Source organism: Chiloscyllium punctatum, chromosome 2, assembly GCF_047496795.1.
Source record: "Chiloscyllium punctatum isolate Juve2018m chromosome 2, sChiPun1.3, whole genome shotgun sequence".
NCBI lineage: Eukaryota > Metazoa > Chordata > Chondrichthyes > Orectolobiformes > Hemiscylliidae > Chiloscyllium > Chiloscyllium punctatum.
The window spans coordinates 158,606,199-158,628,844 of NC_092740.1; the positions used below are offsets into that span (position 1 = coordinate 158,606,199).

The following is a 22,646-nucleotide window of genomic DNA, read 5'->3' on the forward strand; positions in this document are numbered from 1 at the left end:
ATCTGAGACACTCTCCTTTTCAGACTGTGACCAGCATTTGACTGGAGACCAAATAATGATTGTTGCTGTACTTTTTGCCTTTATGGGAGGGGCATTGAGTTGTGCTGACACAGTTTTACTGTATTTCTAGCAAACTGTCTCACTGGGAATGCACAGTCTGTATGCACCAATTGATATAAAGAATAATGTAAAATCATAGAATCATAAAAGTAATGAAAACTTATATCTTTATAGAAGAAAGCAAGACTTGTCCTTAATATATCTCTCATAATTCTATGAATCCAATGTTAGTTTAATCAATTATTCTTCGGAGTAGAGTTCAAACATAAATTCAAGAGTAAAAGTGCCTCACATTAATTTCAGTTTTATTATTCATTTGAGTTATTCATCACTGGTTGGGCAGCATTTATTGTGTTGATAATAAGCTGCTGCTTTCTTGAACTACTGGTGTAAGTGCACCCTCAATACTGTTGGGGATGAAGTTGCAAGGTTTTGAACCAAAGGATTGACAATTTGTTTCTAAATCTGGATCATGAGTGACTTGCAGATGGGGGTGTTCCTGTGCAGCTGCTGCCATTGTCCTTCTAGATGATAATATGATTGTGGCATTGGAATGTTATGTCTGAGGAAAATTGGTGAATTTCTGCAATGCATCTTATAGATGATACACACTTGCTGTGACTGAGCATTGGTGGTGGAAGGAGTGAATGTTTGTAGATGTGTTAATCAGGTGGGCTACTTTGTCCTGATTCGGAGATGCTGGTGTTGGACTGTGATGTACAAAGTTAAAAATCACACAACACCAGGTTATAGTCCAACAGGTTTAATTGGAAGCACTAGCTTTCAGAGCGTCGCTCCTTCATCAGGTGATAATGGAGGACTCAATCCTAACACACAGAATTTATAGCAAAAATTTACAGTGTGATGTAACTGAAATTATACATTGAAAAATTGATTGTCTGTTGAGTCTTTCATCTGTTTGAATACAGTGATAGTTTCACTTCTCTCATGTGTCAATCACAAAACCTTTTTTTCTCAAAAGTTGCATTCTCAGGTTAGCTGTTAACAATGGTGATAGCTAGACAATATGTTGAAGGTGTTAGCCCCCTGTGTTCTCTGTCTATGCCATGATGTTTAGATTGATTCTAATCTAAAATGTGAGATAACAGAGTTTTACATGAGTTCATGCAGTTTTTGAGCAAAGTACAATGTAACTCTGCAAGTACAAATTTACCCCACAAAATATATGTGTTCATGTGGGTCTTTGTCTGTGTGTGTGTGTCTGGGTTGGGGGTTGTGAGTGTGAGAAAGTATATGTGTGCATGTGTAGTGAGTGTGGAGTGTCTTAAGTCTGTGATAGGGTGCATGTGAGAGTGTGGGAATGTGTGTGTGTGTGTGTGTATAGGAGTGTCTGTATGTGTGTATAGTGCAATGGTGGTCACCTGTAATGTGACATGAACCCAAGGTCCCGGTTGAGGCCCTCCCTATGGGTACAGAACTTAGCTATCAGCCTCTGCTCGGCCACTTTTCGCTGCGCCTGTCCCAAAGTCCGCTATGGAGGATGGTCACCCGAAGGTCTGAGGTTGAATGTCCTGGACCACTGAAGTGTTCCCCAACTGGGATGGAACCCTCCTGTCTGTTGATTGTTGTGTGGTGCCCATTCATCCGTTGTCGTAGCCTTTGCTCGGTTTCCCCAATGTACCATGCCTCCGGGCATCCTTGCCTGCAACGTATAAGATAGACAATGTTGGCTGAGTCACATGAGTACTGCCATGTACAAGGTAAGAGGTGTCCCCACGCATAATAGTGGTATCTATGTCCACAATCTGACACGTCTTGCAACGCTATTGTGACAGGGTTGTATGGAGTTGTCCTGAGAGCCGGGCAGTTTGCTATGAACAACAATCTGTTTGAGGTTTGGCGGTTGTTTAAAGGCAAATATTGGAGGTGTGGGGAAGGTCTTGGTGAGGTGCTCATCCTCATTGATAATGTGTTGTAGGTCGTGAAGAACATGGCGTAGTTTTTCAGCTCCTGGGAAATACTGAACAACGAAGGGTACCCTGTCGGTTGCAGCACGTGTCTGTCTCCTGAGGAGGTCATTACGGTTCCTTGCTGTGGCACGTCAGAACTGGCGGTCAATGAGTTGGGCAATGTACCCTGTCCTTGTGAGGGCATCCCTTGAGTACTTCCAGGTGTCTGTCAATTTCCTCCTCATCTGAGCAGATCAGGTGTACGCGTAGGGCTTGTCCATAGGGGATGGCTGTTTTAATATGTTTTGGGTGGAAGCTGGAGAGGTGTAGCATTGTGAGGTTGTCTGTGGGTTTGCGGTAGAGTATGGTGCTGAGGTGTCCATCCTTGATGGAGACGCATGTGTCCAAGAATGAGACAAATAGTCGAGACATTAGACCTCTGACCTTCAGGTGACCATCCTCCAAGGTGGACTTTGGGATAGGCAGCAGCGAAAGTGGCTGAGCAGAGGCTGATAGCTAAGTTCCATATCCATAGGGAGGGCGTTAACCGGGACCTTAGGTTCATGTCACATTACAGGTGACCACCATTGCACCACACACACACACTCACACCCACACCCTCCCACCCACACCCTCCCACACACACACTCCCACACCCCCACACACCCACACATACCCACACTCCCACACACACATACACTTTCTCACACTCACAACCCCCAACCCAGACATACACAGACAGACAAAGACCCACATGCACACATGTATTTTGTGGGGTGAATTTGTACTTGCAGAGTTACATTGTACTTTGCTCAAAAACTGCATGCATTCATGTAAGACACTTATCTCACTTTTTAGATTAGAATCAATCTAAACATCATGGCATAGACAGAGAACACAGGAGGCTAACACCTTCAACATATTGTCTAACTATCACCCATTGTTACAGCTAACCTGAGAATGCAACTTTAAAAAAAAGATTTTGTGATTTACGCATGAAAGAAGTGAAACTATCACTGTACTTGAACAGATGAAAGACTCAACAGACAATCAATTTTTCAATGTATAATTTCAGTTACATCACACTGTAAACTTTTGCTATAAGTTCTGCGTGTTAGGATTGAGTCCTCCACTATCACCTGATGAAGGAACGATGCTCTGAAAGCTAGTGTGCTTTCAATTAAACCTGTTGGACTATAACCTGGTGTTGTGTGATTTTTACTTTGTCCTGGATAGTGTCAAGCTTCTTGAGTGTTGTTGGAGCTGCATTGATCCAGACAAGTGGGGAATACTCCATCTCACTTCCGACTTGTGCCTTGTAGATAGTGGGCAGGCTTTGGGGAGTCAGGAGATGAGTTATTCACTGCAAAATTTCGAGCTGATAATATACTCTTGTACTGATGGTATTTATATATTGAGTCCCGTTGAGTTTCTAGATTCTGGATTAATGGTGCTGGAAGAGCACAGCAGTTCAGGCAGCATCCAAGGAGCTTCGAAATCGATGTTTCGGGCAAAAGCCCTTCCTGATGAATGGCTTTTGCCCGAAACGTCATTTCGAAGCTCCTTGGATGCTGCCTGAACTGCTGTGCTCTTCCAGCACCACTAATCCAGAATCTGGTTTCCAGCATCTGCAGTCATTGTTTTTACCCCGTTGAGTTTCTAGTCAATGGGAATACCGTCGATGTTGATAGTGGGGGTTCACAGATGATAATGCTGTTGAATGTCAAGAGGTAAGTTAGGTTCTCTTTTGTTGGAGGTGGTTATTAGTTGGCACTTATGTGGCATGAATGTTAGATGTCACTTGTCAGCCCAAAAACTAGATATTGTTCAGATTTACTTTGTGTGGATATCTACTACTGCAGTATTGAGGAGATGTGAATTATGCTGAACATTGTGCAAACATCAATGAACATCTCCACTTCTGACCTTTTGATGGAGGGAAGGTCATTGATGAAGCAGCTGAAGATGGTTGGGACTTGGACACTACCCTGAGGGATTCCTGCGGAAGTGTCCTGGAGCTGAGGGACTGAACGTAGACTGGTTAGCAAGGTTGGATCATATGTAATAGAGGGAGAACTAACTATTTGGTTATAGAACTGGCTCAAAGAGAGAGGGTGGTGGTGGGTTACTTTTCAGACTGGAGGCCTGTGACCAGCCATAATGTTATAATCTTCTATAACGATCGGTGCTACAATGATCGGAGCTGGGTCCATTGCTTTTCATCATTTATATAAATGATTTGGATGTGAACATAGAAGATGTGATTAGTAAGTTTGCAGACGACACCAAAATTGGAGGTGTAATGGACGGTGAAGATGGTTACCTCAGATTAAAATGGGATCTTGATCAGGTGGGCCAATAGGCAGAGGAGTGGCAGACAGAGGTTAATTTAGATAAATGTGAGGTGCTGCATTTTGGAAAGGTAAATCAGGCAGGACTTAACACATTTAATGGTAAGGTCCTAGGGAGTGTTGCTAAATAAAGAGACCTTGGAGTGCAGGTTCATAGCTCCTTGAAAGTGGAGTCACAGGTAGATATGATAGTGAAGAAGGCGTTTGGTATGCTTTCCTTTATTGGTCAGAGTATTGAGTACAGGGGTTGGGAGGTCATGTTGCGGCTGTACAGGACATTGGTTCGGTCGCTTTTGGAATATTGCGTGCAATTCTGGTCTCCTTCCTATCGGAAAGATGTTGAGAAATTAGAAAGGGTTCAGAAAAGATTTACAAGGATGTTGCCAGGGTTGGAGGATTTGAGTTATAGGAAGAGGCTGAATAGGCTGGGGCTGTTTTTCCCTGGAGCATCAGAGGCTGAGGGGTGACCTTATAGAAGTCTATAAAATCGTCAAGGGTATGGATAGGCTAAATAGACAAAGTCTTTTCCCTGGGGTGGGGAGAGTCTGAAACTAGAGGACATAGGATTAAGGTAAGGGGAAAAATTTAAAAGGGACCTAAGGGCAACCTTTTCACACAGAGGGTAGTGCATGTATGGAATGAGCTGCCAGAGGAAATGGTGGAGGCTGGTACAATCACAACTTTTAAAAGGCATCTGGATGGGTATGTGAATAAGAAGAGTTTAGAGGGGTAATGGCCAAATGCTGGCAAATGGGACTGCATTTATTTAGGATATCTGGTCAGCATGGGCATGTTGGACTGAAGGGTATGTTTCTGTGCTGTACATCTCTAAGACCCTGTGACTGACCTGTCCCAACTAGAGCCATCTTCCTACATGTTGGGTGTGACTCCAACCAGTGGAGAGGATTCTCCTGATTTTCATTAATGTTTGTTTTACTCAAACTCCTTGATGCCACACTCGGTAAAATGCAGCCTTGGTGTCAAAGGCTGTCACTCTCACCTTCCCTCTGGAATTCAGCTCTTTTGTCCATGTTTGAATGAGGTTAAACAAGGCTCTAATGAAATCAGCAGCTGAGTGGCCCTGGAGGAACCCAACTGGGCGTCACTGAGCAGGTTATTGCCAAACAGTGCCACTGATTGATGATGCCTTTATATCGTTTTACTGATGATTCACAGTAGACTAATAGGACGGTAATTGGCCGGTATGGATTTTGTGGAAAGGATATACTTGGGCACTTTTCCACATTATTAGTGTGGTGCTGGAAAAGCACAGCAGATGAGGCAGCATCCAAGGAGCAGGAAAATCGACATTTCCTGGTGAAGGGCTTTTGCACGAAACATCAATTTTCCTGCTCCTGGGATGCAGCCTGACCTGCTGTGCTTTTCCAGCATCACTCTAACCTTGACTCTAATCTCCAGCATCTGCAGTACCCACTTCTGCCCACTTTTCTACATTGTCAGATAAATGCCAGTATTGTAGCTGTATTGGAAGAGCTTAGCTATGGATGAGCAAGTTGTGGAACACTCGTTATCAGTATTATTGCTGGAATGTTGTCAGGATCTATAGCTTTTTCAATATCCAATATCTACAATTATTCCCTGATGTCACTTGGAGTGAATCGAATTGGCTAAAGACTGGTATCTGTGATGCTGGAGACCACTGGAGAGGGACCAAAATGGATCATCCACTTGACATTTCTGACTGATGATTGTTGCAAATGCTTCAGCCTTAACTTTACTGATGTACTCAGCTCCCTTTTCTGTGAGGCGAAAGTGTTTTTTGAGTCTCCTTCTCCTGTTGTTTGTTTAATGTCCAACACTACTCAAGACAGTAGACAGTAAGTAGTCCTGTTTTGTAGCTTCACCAGGTTGATACCTCATTTTTAATTATGCCTGGTATTGCACCTGGCAGGCCCTCCTTCAGTCTTTATTGAATCATGGTTCATCGCCTGAATTAATCATAGAATCTGTACAGTGTAGAAGCAGGTCATTCAGCACACTGATTCTACATCAACCCTCCAACGAGCATCCCACCCAGACCCCCTCCCCTACCCTGTCCTTGTAGCCCTGCATTCACCATGGCTAATCCCCTTAGCCTGCACATCCTTGGATACTATGGGCAAATTATCATGGCCATACCACCTAACCTGCACAACCGAGGACTGTCAGAGGAAAGCCATGCAGTCATGGGGAGAATGTGCAAACTTCACACAGACAGTCGCCCGAGGGGGGAATCATACTTGGGACTCTGGTACTGTGAGGCAGCAGTGCTAACCACTGAGCCACCATGCCGCCCCGAATGGTAATGGTAGAGTGGAAAACATGCCAGGCCATGAGGTTGTAGATTGCATTGGAGTATGATTCTGTTGCTGTTAATGGCCCACAGTGCCTCTTGAATGCCCAGTTTCAAATTGCTTGATCTGTTTTGAAGTCATTCCCATTGAGCAAAGTGATAGTGCCACATGACACAATAGGGTATCCTTAATGTGAAATCAGCAGAAGGTTTCCTTGGCCATACTTATCCTATCACCATGACACTTCATGGAGTCCAAAGTCAACACTCTCAGGGCAACTCCCTCGTGACTGTGTACCAGTGTGCTGCCAACACTGCATGGGTCTATCCTACCAACGAGTCAGGATGTCCCCAGGCCTGGTTCTGGTGTTATTTGGGACATTATGGGTAAGGGATAATTCCAATCCTGCTATTTAATGAATGATCACTTCAAAGTGCAATAAGTCTCAAAGGCATGTTATGTTTTGCAAAACTGGTGTGAAACTGGTTAAGCACTCCAACAGCAGAAACTCTGTGCTATTTCATGTTAACATTCAGACGAAAGGTGATGACAATCCACTACTTGCCATTGTGTTGAAAACAAACTCTCCCCAATGGGAAGGTATCGGCTTAAGAGATATGTTTAAACATGGTCAAATTATTTACACTGGGCATCACTCAGCATACTTTGAATTGAATTGAATTAGCTTTATTCTCGCGTGTTCTCAAATGGGTAGAGTGAACAGTTTGTATGTCACCACTTACAGTGCCACAAAGGTACCTAGTTACAACCCTTAGTTGCAGAATAGAGAAATGAAGAAATGAAAGTTACATTATACTTACATACAGTATTACCATAGGTCAGAAAAAAAACAAGAAGCAAAGTTAAAAAGACAAACACCACAGTCTCTCTCCAAGGTCTCTCTGCAGCAGACTAATGCAGGGGGCCTTCAGGTGGTCTGACTGTTAGCTGACCCACTCCTACACCGAGCCACCAGTCACTGGCATCTCACCCACTGCCAACCCCAATTCAGAGGCTGGGGCCAGGTGTCTAAGGTCGAGGGGGAGGGAGAGAGGGAGAAAGAAAAGAAAAAGAAGAATGGGCAAAGCAGGGGAGGTCCAGCTGGAGCATGGTACTCTGGTACCATCTTACCGGAAATAAACCCACTGAGAGCATCTACTGGCCTTTAATCAAGGAAGAACAAATGATAAAATTAGGCATCACAAGGCCACAATGTACAGCCAAAGATTTACAAGGTTAGGCCAACATGTTATGCAAGTTAAAAACAGTAAGTGAGGAGCTAAATAGATTAGAAAGCAGAGTGGTGATGAAGTAGATGAAAACAGACTCATTATTGCAGCTCAAAAGCATATGAGTATGTATGGATTTCTGGAACTTATAAGCAAACAGTTTTAAAAGGGGGATGGTGAATGATATATACCCATTGTCTGCCCGGGTAGATTTGTTTTTCAGCTTAGCAAATAGAAATGTGTTCCGTTAGATAGATTTGTCATATTTAGAATTAGTATTAACTGACAAGAGTGATACATTGTTCCTTCATGCAAAGTGATATACCAATGAATCAGGTTTCTACTTGGCAGTCTGTTGCCACTGCATTTTTTTTTAGGTACCTTGCATCTAGTACTAAGTGAAATAAAAGGTGTGTATTTTTAAGTGACGTTTGAATTAGCAGCGAAATAGTCAGAGAATCTATTGTAAAGTTGAACTAACTCCTAGATCGACACTAATGTAATGCAAAGGTAGTCTTCTGTGGTTTAACTGTGACATACCAAAGTCATGACAGAGAGAATAAAGTATTCAGCATAAAATGCTGAGGAAGTTTTGAAAGTCAATAGACAAAAAAATTTTGGAACTTTTCATAAGGATTGTTGCATACCATTCAAAATTCATCCTTGATTTGCTTAATTGAATAACTTTGCTTAATTGAATCAAATGCTCAAAGATGGAATAGTTTAGGAGTGGTCTGTGAAATGTCAGGAAGCATTAGAAGAAGGTACTAAAAAATGATTCTGCTCTGACCATTGGTGATTCAGTGTGTAATGTCTTGCTACAGATGTAAGATGTTGTGTTATCTGACATAATGAAAGATGTTGTGGAAAATGTTTTAGCTATTGTTTTATGTACTTTAACAATGTAAGATTAAAATTAAACTCAGAAAATGAGAATGGGACATTAACAATTATTTATGATGTTAATAAGTGCCGGAAATACTAGTATTGTAGGAAGTTCACTTTGCTAACTGACCACCAAGCCCTGACAATCATGTTGGTTCAACGTAGGACATTCTATCCCTAGCAACAACTTGACTTTAAAGATGGACATTGATTTTGATGTCCTATGATATGATATTCAATATTATTAGTAAGTATAATGTATGCAAATGTACAAGTTCTTTAAGATTTCCAATGAATATTATTAACGTCCAAGCACTGAGCTACTTGTGAACAATTGAACAAACAGCTCTGTCACATAAACTAGTGGAGAAACTCTCAAGGATGTGATGCTCAGTAAAGTTCTTAAGTTGTAGCATGGATGGCTGGCCTCCAAAGTGTCAGAGGGTCATAGAATTAGAGAGTCATAGACTCATTCGGCATGGATACAGATTCTTTGGTTCAACTCATCCATGCTGACCAAGTTTCTCAAACTAAACTGATCCCACTTGTCTGCATTTGGCCCATATCCCTCTAAACCTTTCCTATTCATGCACCTGTCCAAATGTCTTTTAAATTTTGCACCTACCACTTCCTGTGGCAGTTCATTCCACACACGAACCACCCTCTGTAAAAAGGTTGCCCCTCAGGTCCCTTGTAAATCTCTCTCCTCTCACCTAAAAAATATATGTCATAGTTTTGAACTCCCCCACCCTAAGGAAATGCCCTTTGCTATTCACCTTATCTATACCTCTCATGATTTATAAATCCCTACAAGTGCGTGTATGAAATGAGCTGCCAAAGGAAGTGGTGGAGTCTGGTACAATTCCAACATTTAAAAGTCATATGGATGGGTATATGATTGGGAAGGGTTTAGAGGTTTAGGGCCAAGTGTTGGCAAATGGGACTAGATTAGTTTAGGATATCTGGTCAGCATGGACGAGTTGACCGATGGCTGTACATCTATGACTCTAGGGTCACTATCCAGCTTCTCCTTATAACTCAAACCCTCTAGTCCCAGTAACAACCCGGTAAATCTTTCCTGAATCCTCTCTAATTTAATAATATCCTTCGTAAAGTAGGATGACCAGAAATGTACACGTACTCAAAAAGTGGCTCACCAACGTCCTGTACAATGTCAATATGACATCCCGATTCCTATACTCAATAGTCTAAGCACTGGAGGCAAGTGTGCTAAATGCCATCTTCACCAACCTGTCTACTTGCACACAACTTTCTATGTACCTGAGCCCCTTAGGGCCCTATGATTAACTGTATAACTCCTGCCCATTCATTCTACCAAAATGCAATACCTCACATTAATCTGATTTAAGCTCCATCTGCCACTCCTCAGTCCATTGGTTCAATTGATCAAAATCTCTTTGTAATCTTGGATAACCTTCTTCACTGTTCACTATGCCACCACCAATTTTAGTGTCATCCATAAACTTATTAACCATGCCTCCTAAATTTGCATCCAAAATTGTTTATATAAATGGCAAACAACAGTGGACCCAGTACCAATCCCTGTAGAACACTGCTGGTCACAGGCCTCCAGACCAAAAAACAACCCTCCACCACCAATCTCTGACTCCTGCCATCAACCCAATTCTGTATCCAATTGGCAGGGTCTTCCTGAATCCCATGTGATCCAAGAAACTGTAGGATTATTTTGTATTAAGACATAAGCTGAGTGGAGATCAAGGCTATCTCCAATGGGTTTTAAGACTCATTACTCCACCAAGATTTAGAAAGTGATGCATTCTGCTTGTCTATTTGCCCTACCTTCTCCATATTTCAAATGTCACCACCGGCTCTAATAGGTGGTCTGTCCACAAGTAGGCCAGCCAAGGCCTTTGGACAGAACTTAATGTCATCCTCAAGACATGTTTGCTGGGATGGTACATGATGAAACTGCTGAGATCCCACTTCCATCACAACTAATTCTGTGGTGGGTAGTCCTAAAGATAGTCTTCCACCCACACCCATGATGAAGCCAATTAATGACCAATAAAGACCCCCACCTTGTAGCCAGCAGCACTTAATCAACAATGGAGAAAGTTTGGGTTCAGGTCCAACCTGAAAGTTGTAAGGATAATGCCACCATGGCTGCAGGCTTTACCCACTGACACAACCTCCCTCTTTTCCTTTAAAACGCTCTTTAAATCTACTCCTTTTACTAAGTTTTTGACCATCTGTTGCAATGCTGTATTTACTTTTGCACATTTCATACAAAATCAAAATATTTGAGATCCAAGATGTAAATAGGGTCCAGCAGAGAGTGAATAAAATTATCTTTGGTCTAAGGGCTGTAATTATTGGTGAATAAATTACAAAATGCGAGGACATTTTAAATTAGCAGACATCTGATAAATTTCATGGCTTTATCTATGGATTTTGGAAGGAAGAGATAAACTGACTTTCTTTATTCAGCTGTTTATCAAAATTAGTAGATCTTTAATTACAGTCAAACTCTCAAGATCACGAGACCTAATGTAGATATGTCGTTTCTTTTGTTGTTTGTGATAAACCTTTGTCTTTCAGCCATGTAGCAGACATGGGTAACTTGCAGTGTGAACAGGATTTCACAATAAAAATGGAGTCTGTAAACCTCTGGCAAACAGATTTTATTAATTTGTTTAAAAGTTGGATGCTTGAAGTAACTACTCCGTTGCATCAACATTTGTTCCAACTGATATATACCTTGTTTAATTTGGTTACAGGTTGTGGCAAAGCATATTTAATTTGTAAGTATGAATGTGTGTATACATGTGGTATACAATAGTTTGAATAATGTTTTGCTAGTAAAGAATTCAGCATTGATAGTTGTCAAACATATTGAGCTAAACTAAAATAATTGTCCCAAATTGGTTGGACATAGTATTTTAAAGAACAAGTGAAATTCTGTATTTAAACAAAAATCTGCTAAAGCTCATAGTTAAATTCCACTTTCGTACCTTATCTATTTTATTATTCTAGGTCAGATCAACCTTGAAGTAAGGCAGTGTAGACTACCACTGATAATTATTGGTGTGTGGTCTAATTTCTCTTGACATTACACAAATTTCTCAATGGTCCATAAAAATGCTTTTGAGCATTCAGTCTTAGTAGATCAGTCAAAAATAATTTTACAGATGACTGATTGACACCTCAATGGCAAAGTAATTGTGGCCAGAGTTCTATAATGTGAAAAGAAGCATTAGTTTAATTGATTCATCCATCAGTTCTGCAACAGACTCACCCAGACATTTTGATTAGAACAGAAAAAAGCTGCAACAATATTTTCTCAATTATATATTTGTTGTGTCTTTCTTCCTGTTGCAACTGTTTCTCTTAAAATATAATTTCCATACCAGTTTAGCTTCTTTGAAAGATGGAAAATGAAAATTTGTGGTGGCATGGTGGCTCAGCGGTTAGCACTGCTGCCTCACAGCACCAGGGTCGCAGGTTCGATTCCGCCTTGGGTGACTGTCTGTGTGGAGTTTGCACATTCTCCCCGTGTCTGCATGGGTTTCCTCCAGGTGCGCTGGTTTCCTCCCACAGTCCAAAAATGTGCAGGTCAGGTGAATTGGCCATACTAAGTTGCCCATAGTGTTAGGTGCATCAGTCAGAGGGATATGGGTCTGGGTGGGTTACTCTTTGGCAGGTCGGTGTGCACCTGTTGGGCCGAAGGGTCTGTTTCCACACTGTAGGGAATCTAATCTAATCTAAAAATAGAATCTGGCTAAGAGATTCAAAATATATGGAGACTTCAATACGGAGGTTTTAAAGTACATGTCACTCAGGAATCTCAAATTCAATTATGATGTACCAGAATTTGCCATCAAAGAAAAAGTGAGATTTGACACTGCTTACTGTTATTTGTGTGTACATGATAAGTGCAATTTTACGTTACCAGCAGAAGTGTGCTCAAACGCAAATATCCAAAGATTGCAGTCTATCCTGCTCTGTCGTTAGCAATGTGGGAACAGCATTTGGCTGTTGCCTCACTATTAGAGACACTAAAACCTGCACATGCTGGAATCCAAAGTAGACAGGCAGGAGGCTGGAAGAATACAGCAAGCCAGGGAGCATCAGGAGGTGGAGGGTCAACATTTCGGGTGCAAGCCTGCTTAAGTCTTGAAGAAGGATTACATCTGAAACGTTGACTTCTCCACCTCCTGATGCTGCCTGGCTGGCTGTGTTCTTCCAGGCTCCTGCCTATCTACGTTGCCTTACTATTGGCAGTCTGGAAATGTCATGAAGCTGTTGTATTTTCAGTAGATATGACTTTATCTACATTGAATGCTTAGGGATGGCAATAAGTCATGTAAAGCGGTTTGACTTTTGCTAACTATAGACAATTAACCTCTCTGTCATGTATTGTCTTTTAAGTTGAAGTATGTTATTCCTTCACAGTTTGAATTTTTTCAGGAGATTTTACAACTGTCATTTTTATACTTACATTTTTTTATGTTCACTTTATTGCTCTGTATCTTGATTAATTTATATTTCTTTCCAATTACTTTGCTCTGTGTCTGATCTGACATTGGATTTGCCACTTTAATTCATTCTCCTCTTCAGTTCTTCTGAAGTTTTCTTTCCAGTCCTTAAATCTAATTGCTTCAGCAGATATCCTGTTGATTGTATTGTTCATTTATTGCTATCAAATCACACTTTAAGCAGCTTTGTAGGTAAACTTCTTTTGAAATGAAGAGTGCAGAGTTAATTCTAACTGTCAGCAGACACTATTAAATGTCTTGCTCTGGCAAAACTGTGCCCAGAAATGCTGAGACACATGACATTGCATATGAAATTAAAGATTTTGTTTCTCTGTTGTGAAACTTTTCTGACCATCTTAGTATTGATGCAAGGAAGCTTGTGTTTATGTGCATACTTACTGCACTTTTTAAGAAGAAATGTGGTCCTTTAGAATGGAATATTATAAAGGTACTAATTGACAAAGCAAAACGTTGTGGATGCAGAAAATCTGAAAGAAAAATAAAATGTTCTGGAAATGTTTAGATCAAACCTTACAGAAGTGCAATTCTGTGATGCAAGTTTCTGAATGAATTAAACTCCAAGTTTGGATCCACTTTCATTTGGAATAATATGAGGCAGAGTAATGCAGTGGGGAGGAATGTTCACATTAAGACAGATCTTGAACTGTAGATGTTAGACCAGGATCTGAGATCACACCAATGGAAGACTTCTGTCATCACATTCTTCCATCTGATGCCTGTGACTCATTTACTCAGCTGTAAATTGTCATGCTGCATCTCTCACCAGATTTGCTGCTGCTATCATCTCCAAACCATCTCCTTCACCTCACCATCTGCCATAGAAATCACCGCTCATGCCACTACAGCAATTTGTTCCCACCCCCTATGTCGCTTCTCTATGGTTCATTCCTCCTTCATGGCATATCATGGCACACATCTCCAACCCAAGAAAAACAGAAGGCTAAAGATACAAGCAGAAAACAAAATTAAAAAAGCAAAACGAAAAACATCAGGAAAAACAGAGAAACAGAAGAGTCAAGAAACAAAGAAGGGACCAGGAAGTGGGAGTTGGAAGAGAGAAGCCATAACACAATTATAAGTTGGAGACTGTTTCTGCAAACTAGCTGAAACCAGTAAAATCTGACATGGATACAGAAGGACAGGAAGGGCAGGATGCATTAGTTTGTGAACCATTCTGTATCCGCCATCTATCTCACTTCTAGGCTGGAGTAACTTTGTCCATGTATTTCTCTTCTTCAGCTCCTCCTCTTTTACATTTTTCATTCCACCCTTTGATCTTCTTTTTGTGCTCCTTTACACTTTTCAGGAGGTTCTCAATGAACTTGGGCTTTTTATTTGCATTGACAACAACTTTGTGCAGCTTTCCAACTTCTTCTCCCAAAAGAGAAAATGCTGGAAAATCTCAGCAGGTCTGGCAGCATCTGTAAGGAGAGAAAAGAGCTGACGTTTCAAGTCTAACTGACCCTTTGTCAAAGCTTTGACAAAGAGTCAGTTAGACTCGAAACGTCAGCTCTTTTCTCTCCTTACAGATGCTGCCAGACCTGCTGAGATTTTCCAGCATTTTCTCTTTTGGTTTCAGATTCCAGCATCCATAGTAATTTGCTTTTGTCCAACTTCTCCTGCCTGACATGCCCCTCAAAACTTACTCTCTTTCTTTCTTAAAACACATTTTATTGTTTCTGGAACCTATTAATGTTAACCAGCTTCATAGCCTTGTTCCAAAACTTATTGTAAACGTTGTGATCTTCTGTGTAAAGCTTTTCACTTGATTTTCCTTCCTTACTCATAGTTTGCCCATTTTAGATATTTATCCACTAATGTTTGAATCTTAGTCTCAAATTGTATAATTTGCATTTCTCAACTTTGCCAATCCCTTTATTAATCCGAAAAATTTATTATATTACCATAATTTGTCAACTGTGTTTATTACGAAACCAGATTAGTTCTGTATCTGAGGTGGTTCCTAGACAGCACTGCTAAAGATGTACATACTTATCAGCAAAATCTTTATCAAATATGAGAGGTTGATTTTAACTGTCCCTTTAGATGGAAATTCCGACATTAACTTAGCATTTTTAAAAACCGAATATTTCTACAATTATTTTTGTACTGTTGATTAATTTTGCAAAATGAAATTAGAAGTTCATGTAATTTTTGCAAAACAGCAAAATTGCAATCTGAATGGTAATTCAAACTCTACTCTGGAAGCAAACTTAAAGGTCCACTTACATTACAGATTGAACTCCACTCATTAGGAAACAAGTAAGGTTTGCAGTTGACTTGAATTATTCGAAGCAGCATTTTGAATTTAACTCTGAGAATCTAGAGAAGTGTCAGAGCCCACAGCTATGTTGGTCAAAAATATTGTGCACAATGGCACATCGTAAAGATCAGTGTAGAAGGTGATATTTGAAGCCTCAAAATAGTTCTTCCCAGTTGAGTTTAGAAGTGTAGACCAATTTGTGTATGGATGGTTTCCATTTTGAAAGATCATCAACATCTAATACAAAAAAAAGGGGACATAAGATCAGGAGTAGGCCATTCAGCCCTTCAAGCCTGTTCTGCCATTCAATGTGAACATAGCTGACCTGTGGCCTAACTTCATATTCCTGCCTTTGGCCCATATCCTTTGATATCCTATCAAAGGTTTTCCTGTCTCTGATTTAAAATTAATGCAGATCCAGCAAACACTTCTGTTTGTGGCAGAGAGCTCCAAACCTCTACCACCTTTTGTGTGTCAAGGTGCTCCCTAACATCTCCCCGAATAGTCCGGCCCTATTTCACAGACTATGCCCCTAGTTCTAGAATCTCCAGCCAGTTGAAATAGTTTATCTTTATCTGCTCTTTTTTTCCTGTTAATATTGTGAAGTCTTTTATTAGATCACCCATAACCTTCTAAATTCTAAAGTAAACCTCTCACACTTCATAATCTTTCCACATTATTTAAGCCTTGAAGTCCAGGTGTCAGCCTTGTAAGCCTACATTGAACTCCCTCCAAAGCCAATCTATTCTTCCTAAGGTGTGGTGCCCTGAACTGCTCACAGTGCTCCAGGTGGGGTGTAACCAGGTTATGAAGGCTTTTACCCAAAACGTCGATTTTCCTGCTCTTCGGATACAGCACCACTCTAATCTTGACCCTGTAACCAGGGTTCTGTATAACTGCAGCAGAATTTCTGCATCTTTGTATTCCAGTCCTCCAGACATAAACACCTACATTCCATGAGCTTCCTTGATTGCTTTCTGTATCTGTGACATTTGAAAGATGTATACATCTAAACCCCCAAGTCTCTATGGACATCCTCTGTATTTAACTTCATACCATCTAGAAAATACCCTGATCTATACTTTTTCAGTCCAAGATGGATAACCTCACACTGCCTTACAGTAACCTCTGTCTGCCACAATATTACCCATTCCCTTAGTCTATCCATATCTCTTTGTAATTTTATGTGATCTACAATATTGCCCACAATAAGTGTCTTAAACTCACACATCTTCAAAATACAGCCCATATCAACTGCTTGACTCCTTGCACCCAGTTATAAAGTATAGGTGAGTAAAGCATGTATTTGTGGTGTGAAAAACAGAGGTTGACTCCTAATGCAAGAAGAACTTGATGAATGAAAAGGTGTATTGACTTAAAATCTGAATGTGCAAGAAGTGATGTTTGGAACTGGCAAAATGGGGTTGCCTTTCATACAACATCAAGGTACAGTCCCCAGGCTTCTCAGTACTGTCATGGCCTTTTTGTGTTCCTGAAAGTGTGTATTTTTTATGTTAAAATCTTACCTATTAGGTCAGTTGTTTTTTTGCTGTGTTTGTTTCAGTAACTCACCATTTTAGAAGCCTTTGTCTACCTTAATTATTACAAGGTTCTGAAAATTGATTCATGCTGGTTTAAATATATTAATGGTTAAATGGACCAATCCTGGGTTCCCTTATGACTGTCAGAAGCAGGGTAAGGGTATTGTAGATCCAATTTGGAAAATCTGCTCCTTTCATTTCCAGTTCGCAAATGGCTGACCAGTATCTGTAAACTTTGTTTCCATTTTTGTTGTTATTAGGCCCCAGTGTTATAGAATTGTTGGGTTGAAATCATAACTCCCCATTGCAAATTTCTCTACGTTTAGAAAAATTGGAACATGATGAAATGAACAGCATTTGTTGGCTATAACTTGTGAATTTGCATGTATTGACAGGTCAAAGGTCAGTAATTGTTTACTGCACACAGATCCTCAAAGCCTCAATTCAGTGATGTTGTCATCCAAATTGCCAGGAATGATCTACACAGCAGATGAACAATGTCAGATTCTCTTCGGCCCTACAGCTTCTTTCTGCAAAGAGATGCAGGTAATGTTTGGTTTGTTGCACATGTACAAAGTTCTGTCTATGCCTAATCTTCTGTGTTTCAACCATTGTCTTATGTAAAACAGGCAGCCAGCACTGCTTGAATCAGTGAATTAGATAAAGTTGTGTAGGGTCCATTACACATTATTGGAGGATATAAAAAATGGCACCCAGACAGCAGATGCAGTTCAGTGTGAACAAATGTGAAGCCCATTTTGGGAAAAGAACAACAAATGAAAATGTGTTCTGAATAGTAAGTTTCTTAACAGAGGAAAGTAAAGCAAGACTAAGAGGTGTAGGTTAATTTTAATTCTTAAGGGTGAAAATTAGGCTTCTGGGAGCTACAATCCCCTACCCAATCCCCTAGAGTTTGAAGCTGCATTAGCCACTCATAATGCTAAGATCCATCCACAGCTGGGAAAATGGTCTAGAGACAAGTTGATGGGAGAATCAGGAGGGGTTAGACTGTCACCAGGTCCCAATGGAATGGTATTTACCAAGTAAGAGAGAAAAGAGAGCTCATGAACAATTTCCTCTCACTATCCTTTGGGATCACAAGATTTCCACAAGAAGGTAATATTTTTCACCCTGTCTCTGTCTCTTCAGTGGGGCCTGTTTCTATTGTTTTGTGTCAATGCAAAGAGGTATTGGCTTTGCATCAAAATTAAACTAATTCAAATGACAATATCTGAAATACGATTGATGAAACATCTACAAGGAGAAAGAACTTATACTTATAAAGCATTCCATCATAAGAATCATGTATTTTGAATACACTTTTGAAAAATAAAATGGTGTAGGGAATTAGAGAAGCTAAATTGTGAACAACAAACTTTACCAAGAAGAACAAAATAAAAGATAAAATACACTATTATAATTAACGGATAAATGTCCAAGTAACTGGAAGAATCCCCTACTCTTTTTCAAGTTCTATGAAATATATAACATCTGCATAAGAGGGCAGGCTAAATCTCAGTTTCACAACAGGAATTCTGACAGTACAAAATGAGTTAGGTTGTTAATTGTGTTGTGTTTTATGTAGGTAGTAGCCTTTAACTGAAGATTAAATTGAGCTATGTATGGAAACAAAATGAAACTGGTTATTGAGTCGGGGGATGTATATCTGTAACATGTATCATTGTAATGTTTTTAAAATGAATCAAGATTGTTTTTAGTTCTGTCCTTCACTCCCTGGCTTTGTGGAGCAAAACATGGGCATGGTGCTTGAACCAATGACTTTATGACACAGGAAGCAACACCACCAATAATATAGATAATATGCTATCAACTGCTTTAGGTTTCACTATTAATGAGTGCAGTAATGATGAAAATATCAAATCACTTGTTAACTATTTTGTTATTTTTGGCAATCTGTCTGTAGCTCAGGCAATGACACTGTTGCCTTTGAGTCAGGTGTTCAAGACCCATGGTGTCCACAGGAGAGCATTGTTGCTTGTGCAGACAAGCCAGTACTGAACTCTCCGTGAATTAAAGGGGACTGTTAGGATCAAGGCAGGCATCCAGGTGTAAAGCTATCAACTGCAGAAAAAAATGATGTTTAATATGAAAGGAAGTTAAGAAGAATGATCAACCAGCAAAGTGGTGACCCCATTTAAAATGGTAAAAACCAATAAGAGGGAGCAAGACTTCTTTTGTAATTTGTTAACATTTGCTTGTAAGGGAATCTAGCTGTTACTAAAATAGAAATAGTTTGCTTTTATATAATGCATCCTTGGGTTATTTGTAACTTTCAGAATTTAAGTATGTTAAGCTGAAGAACTTATCAAAGCATTTTGCTGTATATGTGTATGCGTTTAAGCAAAATAAGCTTTATAGTAATTGAGTATAATATTCAATCAGTTATTTAAATATTAGCAAAGATGTGCTTTATACTTTACATCTTTTAAAAGTTATGAGAGAGCTGAGGAAATTGGAGATGCATTGGAGGTGATCTTTCAGGAATCACTGCAGTCAGGGAGGGTGCCAGAGGACTGGAAAGTGGTGAATATAATGTTTAAAAAGGGAGGAAGGCAGAAGACAGGAAACTATAGGCCAGTTAGCGTAGTCATTGGTAAACCTTTAGGATCTATTGTTATGGATAAAATTGTAGAGTCCTTGGAACTGGTAAAACAGGGCAGAATCAACACAGCTTTGTCAAGGGTTGATCATGCCTGACAAATTTTTAGGATTCTTTGAGGAGGTAACTAACAAATCAAACAAAGGAGAGCCTGTGGACGTGATCTATTTGGATTTCCAGATTTGACAAGGCGCTGCACTGGAGGCTGCCAAATAAGATTAAAGCCCGTGGTGTTAGGGGCAAGGTACTGGCATGGATAGAGGATTGGCTGATGACAGAAGGCAGAGAGTAAGGATAAAGGAGTCTTTTTCAGGATGGCAGCTGGTGACTAGTTGAATTCTGCATGGATCGTGTTGGGACCACAACTATTCGTGTTATACATTAATGATCTGAACGAAGTAATTGAGGGCATTGTTGCCAAGTTTGAGATGATACAAAGATAGGTGGAGGGAGGAGGAGTGTTGAAGAAGTGGGGAGGCTGCAGAAAGACTTGGATGGACTAGGACAATGGGCAAAGAAGAGGCAGATGGAATACACTAGGAGAACGTGTGAGGTTATGCACTTCGGTAGGAAAAATAGAGATATTGAGTATTTTCTAAATGGGGAAGGGCTTCAGGACTCTGAAGCACAAAGGGATTTGGGAGTCCGAGTTCAGGATTCTTTTAAGGTTAACATTCAGTTTCAGTTGGCAGTTAGGAAGGCAAATGCAATGTTGCCATTCAGTTCAAGAGGGCACGAATACAAGAGTAGGCTGTACTGCTGAGGCTGTGTAAGGCTCTGATCAGACTGCATTTGGAATATTGAGTGTAGTTTTGGCCCCAGTATCTCAGGAAGGATGTGTTTGTGTTGGAAGGGTGTTCTAGAGGAGGTTTGCAAGAATGCTCCTGGGGGTGAAGAGCTTGTCACGTGAGTAGTGGTGTAGGACTCTGGGATTGTACCCGAAGGAACTTAGATGGACGAGGGGGGATCTCATTGCTGGGAGAAAGTGAGGACTGCAGATGGTGGAGATCAGAGCTGAAAAATATGTTGCTGGAAAAGCGCAGCAGGACAGGCAGCATCCAAGGAGCAGGAGAATTGAAGTTTCGGGCATAATCCCTTCTTTAGGAATGAGGAAGGTGTGCCAAGCAGGCTAAGATAAAAGGTAGGGAGGAGGGACTTGGGGGAGGGGCGTTGGGAATGCGATAGGTGGAAAGAGGTTAAGGTGAGGGTGATAGGCCAGAGAGGGGGTGGGGGCGGAGAGGTCGGGAAGAAGATTGCAGATTAGGAAGGTGGTGCTGAGTCCGAGGGTTGGGATTGAGATAAAGTGGGGGGAGGGGAAATGAGGAAGCTGGAGAAATCTGCATTCATCCCTTGTGGTTGGAGGGTTCCTAGGCGGAAGATCTCATTACTGAGAGGCCGGGATGGAGTGGACATGGAGAAGATGTTTCCACTCGTAGGAGAGACTAGGACCCAAGGGCACAGCTTCAGAGTGAAGGGTCGAACCTTTAGAACTGAGACAAGAAGGAATTTCTACAGCCAGAGCGTGGTGACTCTATGGAACTCACTGCCATAGAGGGCTGTGAAGGGCAAGTCATTGAGTGTATTTAAGACAGAAATAGCTAGATTCTTCATTCGTAAAGGGATCAGGAATTACAGAGAGAAGGCATCAGAATGGGGTTGAAAAATAAATCAACCACGATCAAATGGTAGAGTAGGCTCAATGGGCTGAATGGTCAAATTCTCTCCTATATCTTACAGATTTTTCGGTGAAAATATTGACAGAACATTTGAAATAAAAAGAACAAAGCAGAGAAACAGGAAAACCACATATTGGTGTACATGTGAAGGAAAAGGGATTCACCTGAAATATGAGCATCTCTGTACAGTCGCATCTGTTCTGAGGAAGGACAACTGGACCAGAAACATTCATTCTGCTTTTTGTCCAGATGCTGCCCAATCTTCTGAAGTTTTCCCAACAATTTCTGTTTTTGTTTCTGAGTTCCAGCTTCCACAGTTACTTGCTTTATTTTGATGCTTTTTTTTCACACTTTAAAGCTGACTGCTGTCGTTTTGCTCTCCAGTTTTGCATCTGGGTACAAAAGAATAAAAGAGAAGTTCAGCACAGGAACAGGCCCTTCGGCCCTCCAAGCTTGTGCAGCTCAACATGCCCTAACTAAATTAACAAAACAAGCCTTCTGCCCTAATTCAGTCTGTATCCCTCTATTCCCTCCCTATTCATCTAACCATCCAGGTGTGTCTTAAATGTCCCCAGTGTACCTGCTTCCACCACTGCTTCAGGCAGTGTGTTCCAGGCTCCCACCACTCTCTGCATGATAGCCTTCCCTCGCACATCTCCCTTAAACTTTCCCCCCTCACCTTGAACCTGTGCCCCCTTGACATTGAAACTTCAATCCTGGAGAAAAGCCTCTGTCTACCCACACTATCTATGCCTCTCATTATTTTGTAGACTTTTATCAGGTCTCTTCTCAGCTGTTGTCTTTCCAGTGAAAACAATCCTAGTTTTTGTTAACCTCTCCTCATAGCCAATGCCCTCGAGACCAGGCAACATCTTGGTGAACCTTCTCTGCACTCTCTCTCCAAAGCTTCCATGTCCAAAACTGCACACAATATTCCAAATGCAGCTTACACCAAGGGTTTTCTATCACTGCAACATGGTTTGCTGACTCTTGTACTCCATACCCCACCGACGAAGACAAGCATGCCATTTGCCTTCTTAATTGTATGTTCTTTTTGTAGATGGTATATGATAAGAATTCCATTCTTAGCTTGATCCTAACAATGGACAAATGCTACAGTATGTTCTGAACTTAGATTTGGCTCAGTCCTTTTGAGAAAAATAAACCTGATCTCTTTGTGAGGTAATGAAAGGGAGGTTGCACTTAACAGATGAATGAAGTGTGACTGATAGTTACGTTAATTTTCAAAGGCAGTTGATCTGAGCTCTTACAAAAGGAT

The 22,646-nt window shown here is 40.8% G+C and overlaps 1 protein-coding gene across 1 annotated transcript in view; it reads left to right on the top strand.

Annotated features, from left to right (window-relative positions):
* Positions 1-22,646, top strand: part of LOC140492209 (A disintegrin and metalloproteinase with thrombospondin motifs 19-like) — a 538,786-nt gene that overhangs the window by 221,962 nt on the left and 294,178 nt on the right. Inside the window, 1 exon segment of the mRNA XM_072591100.1 lies at positions 17,467-17,617. Coding sequence (XP_072447201.1) covers positions 17,467-17,617 — 151 coding nt within the window.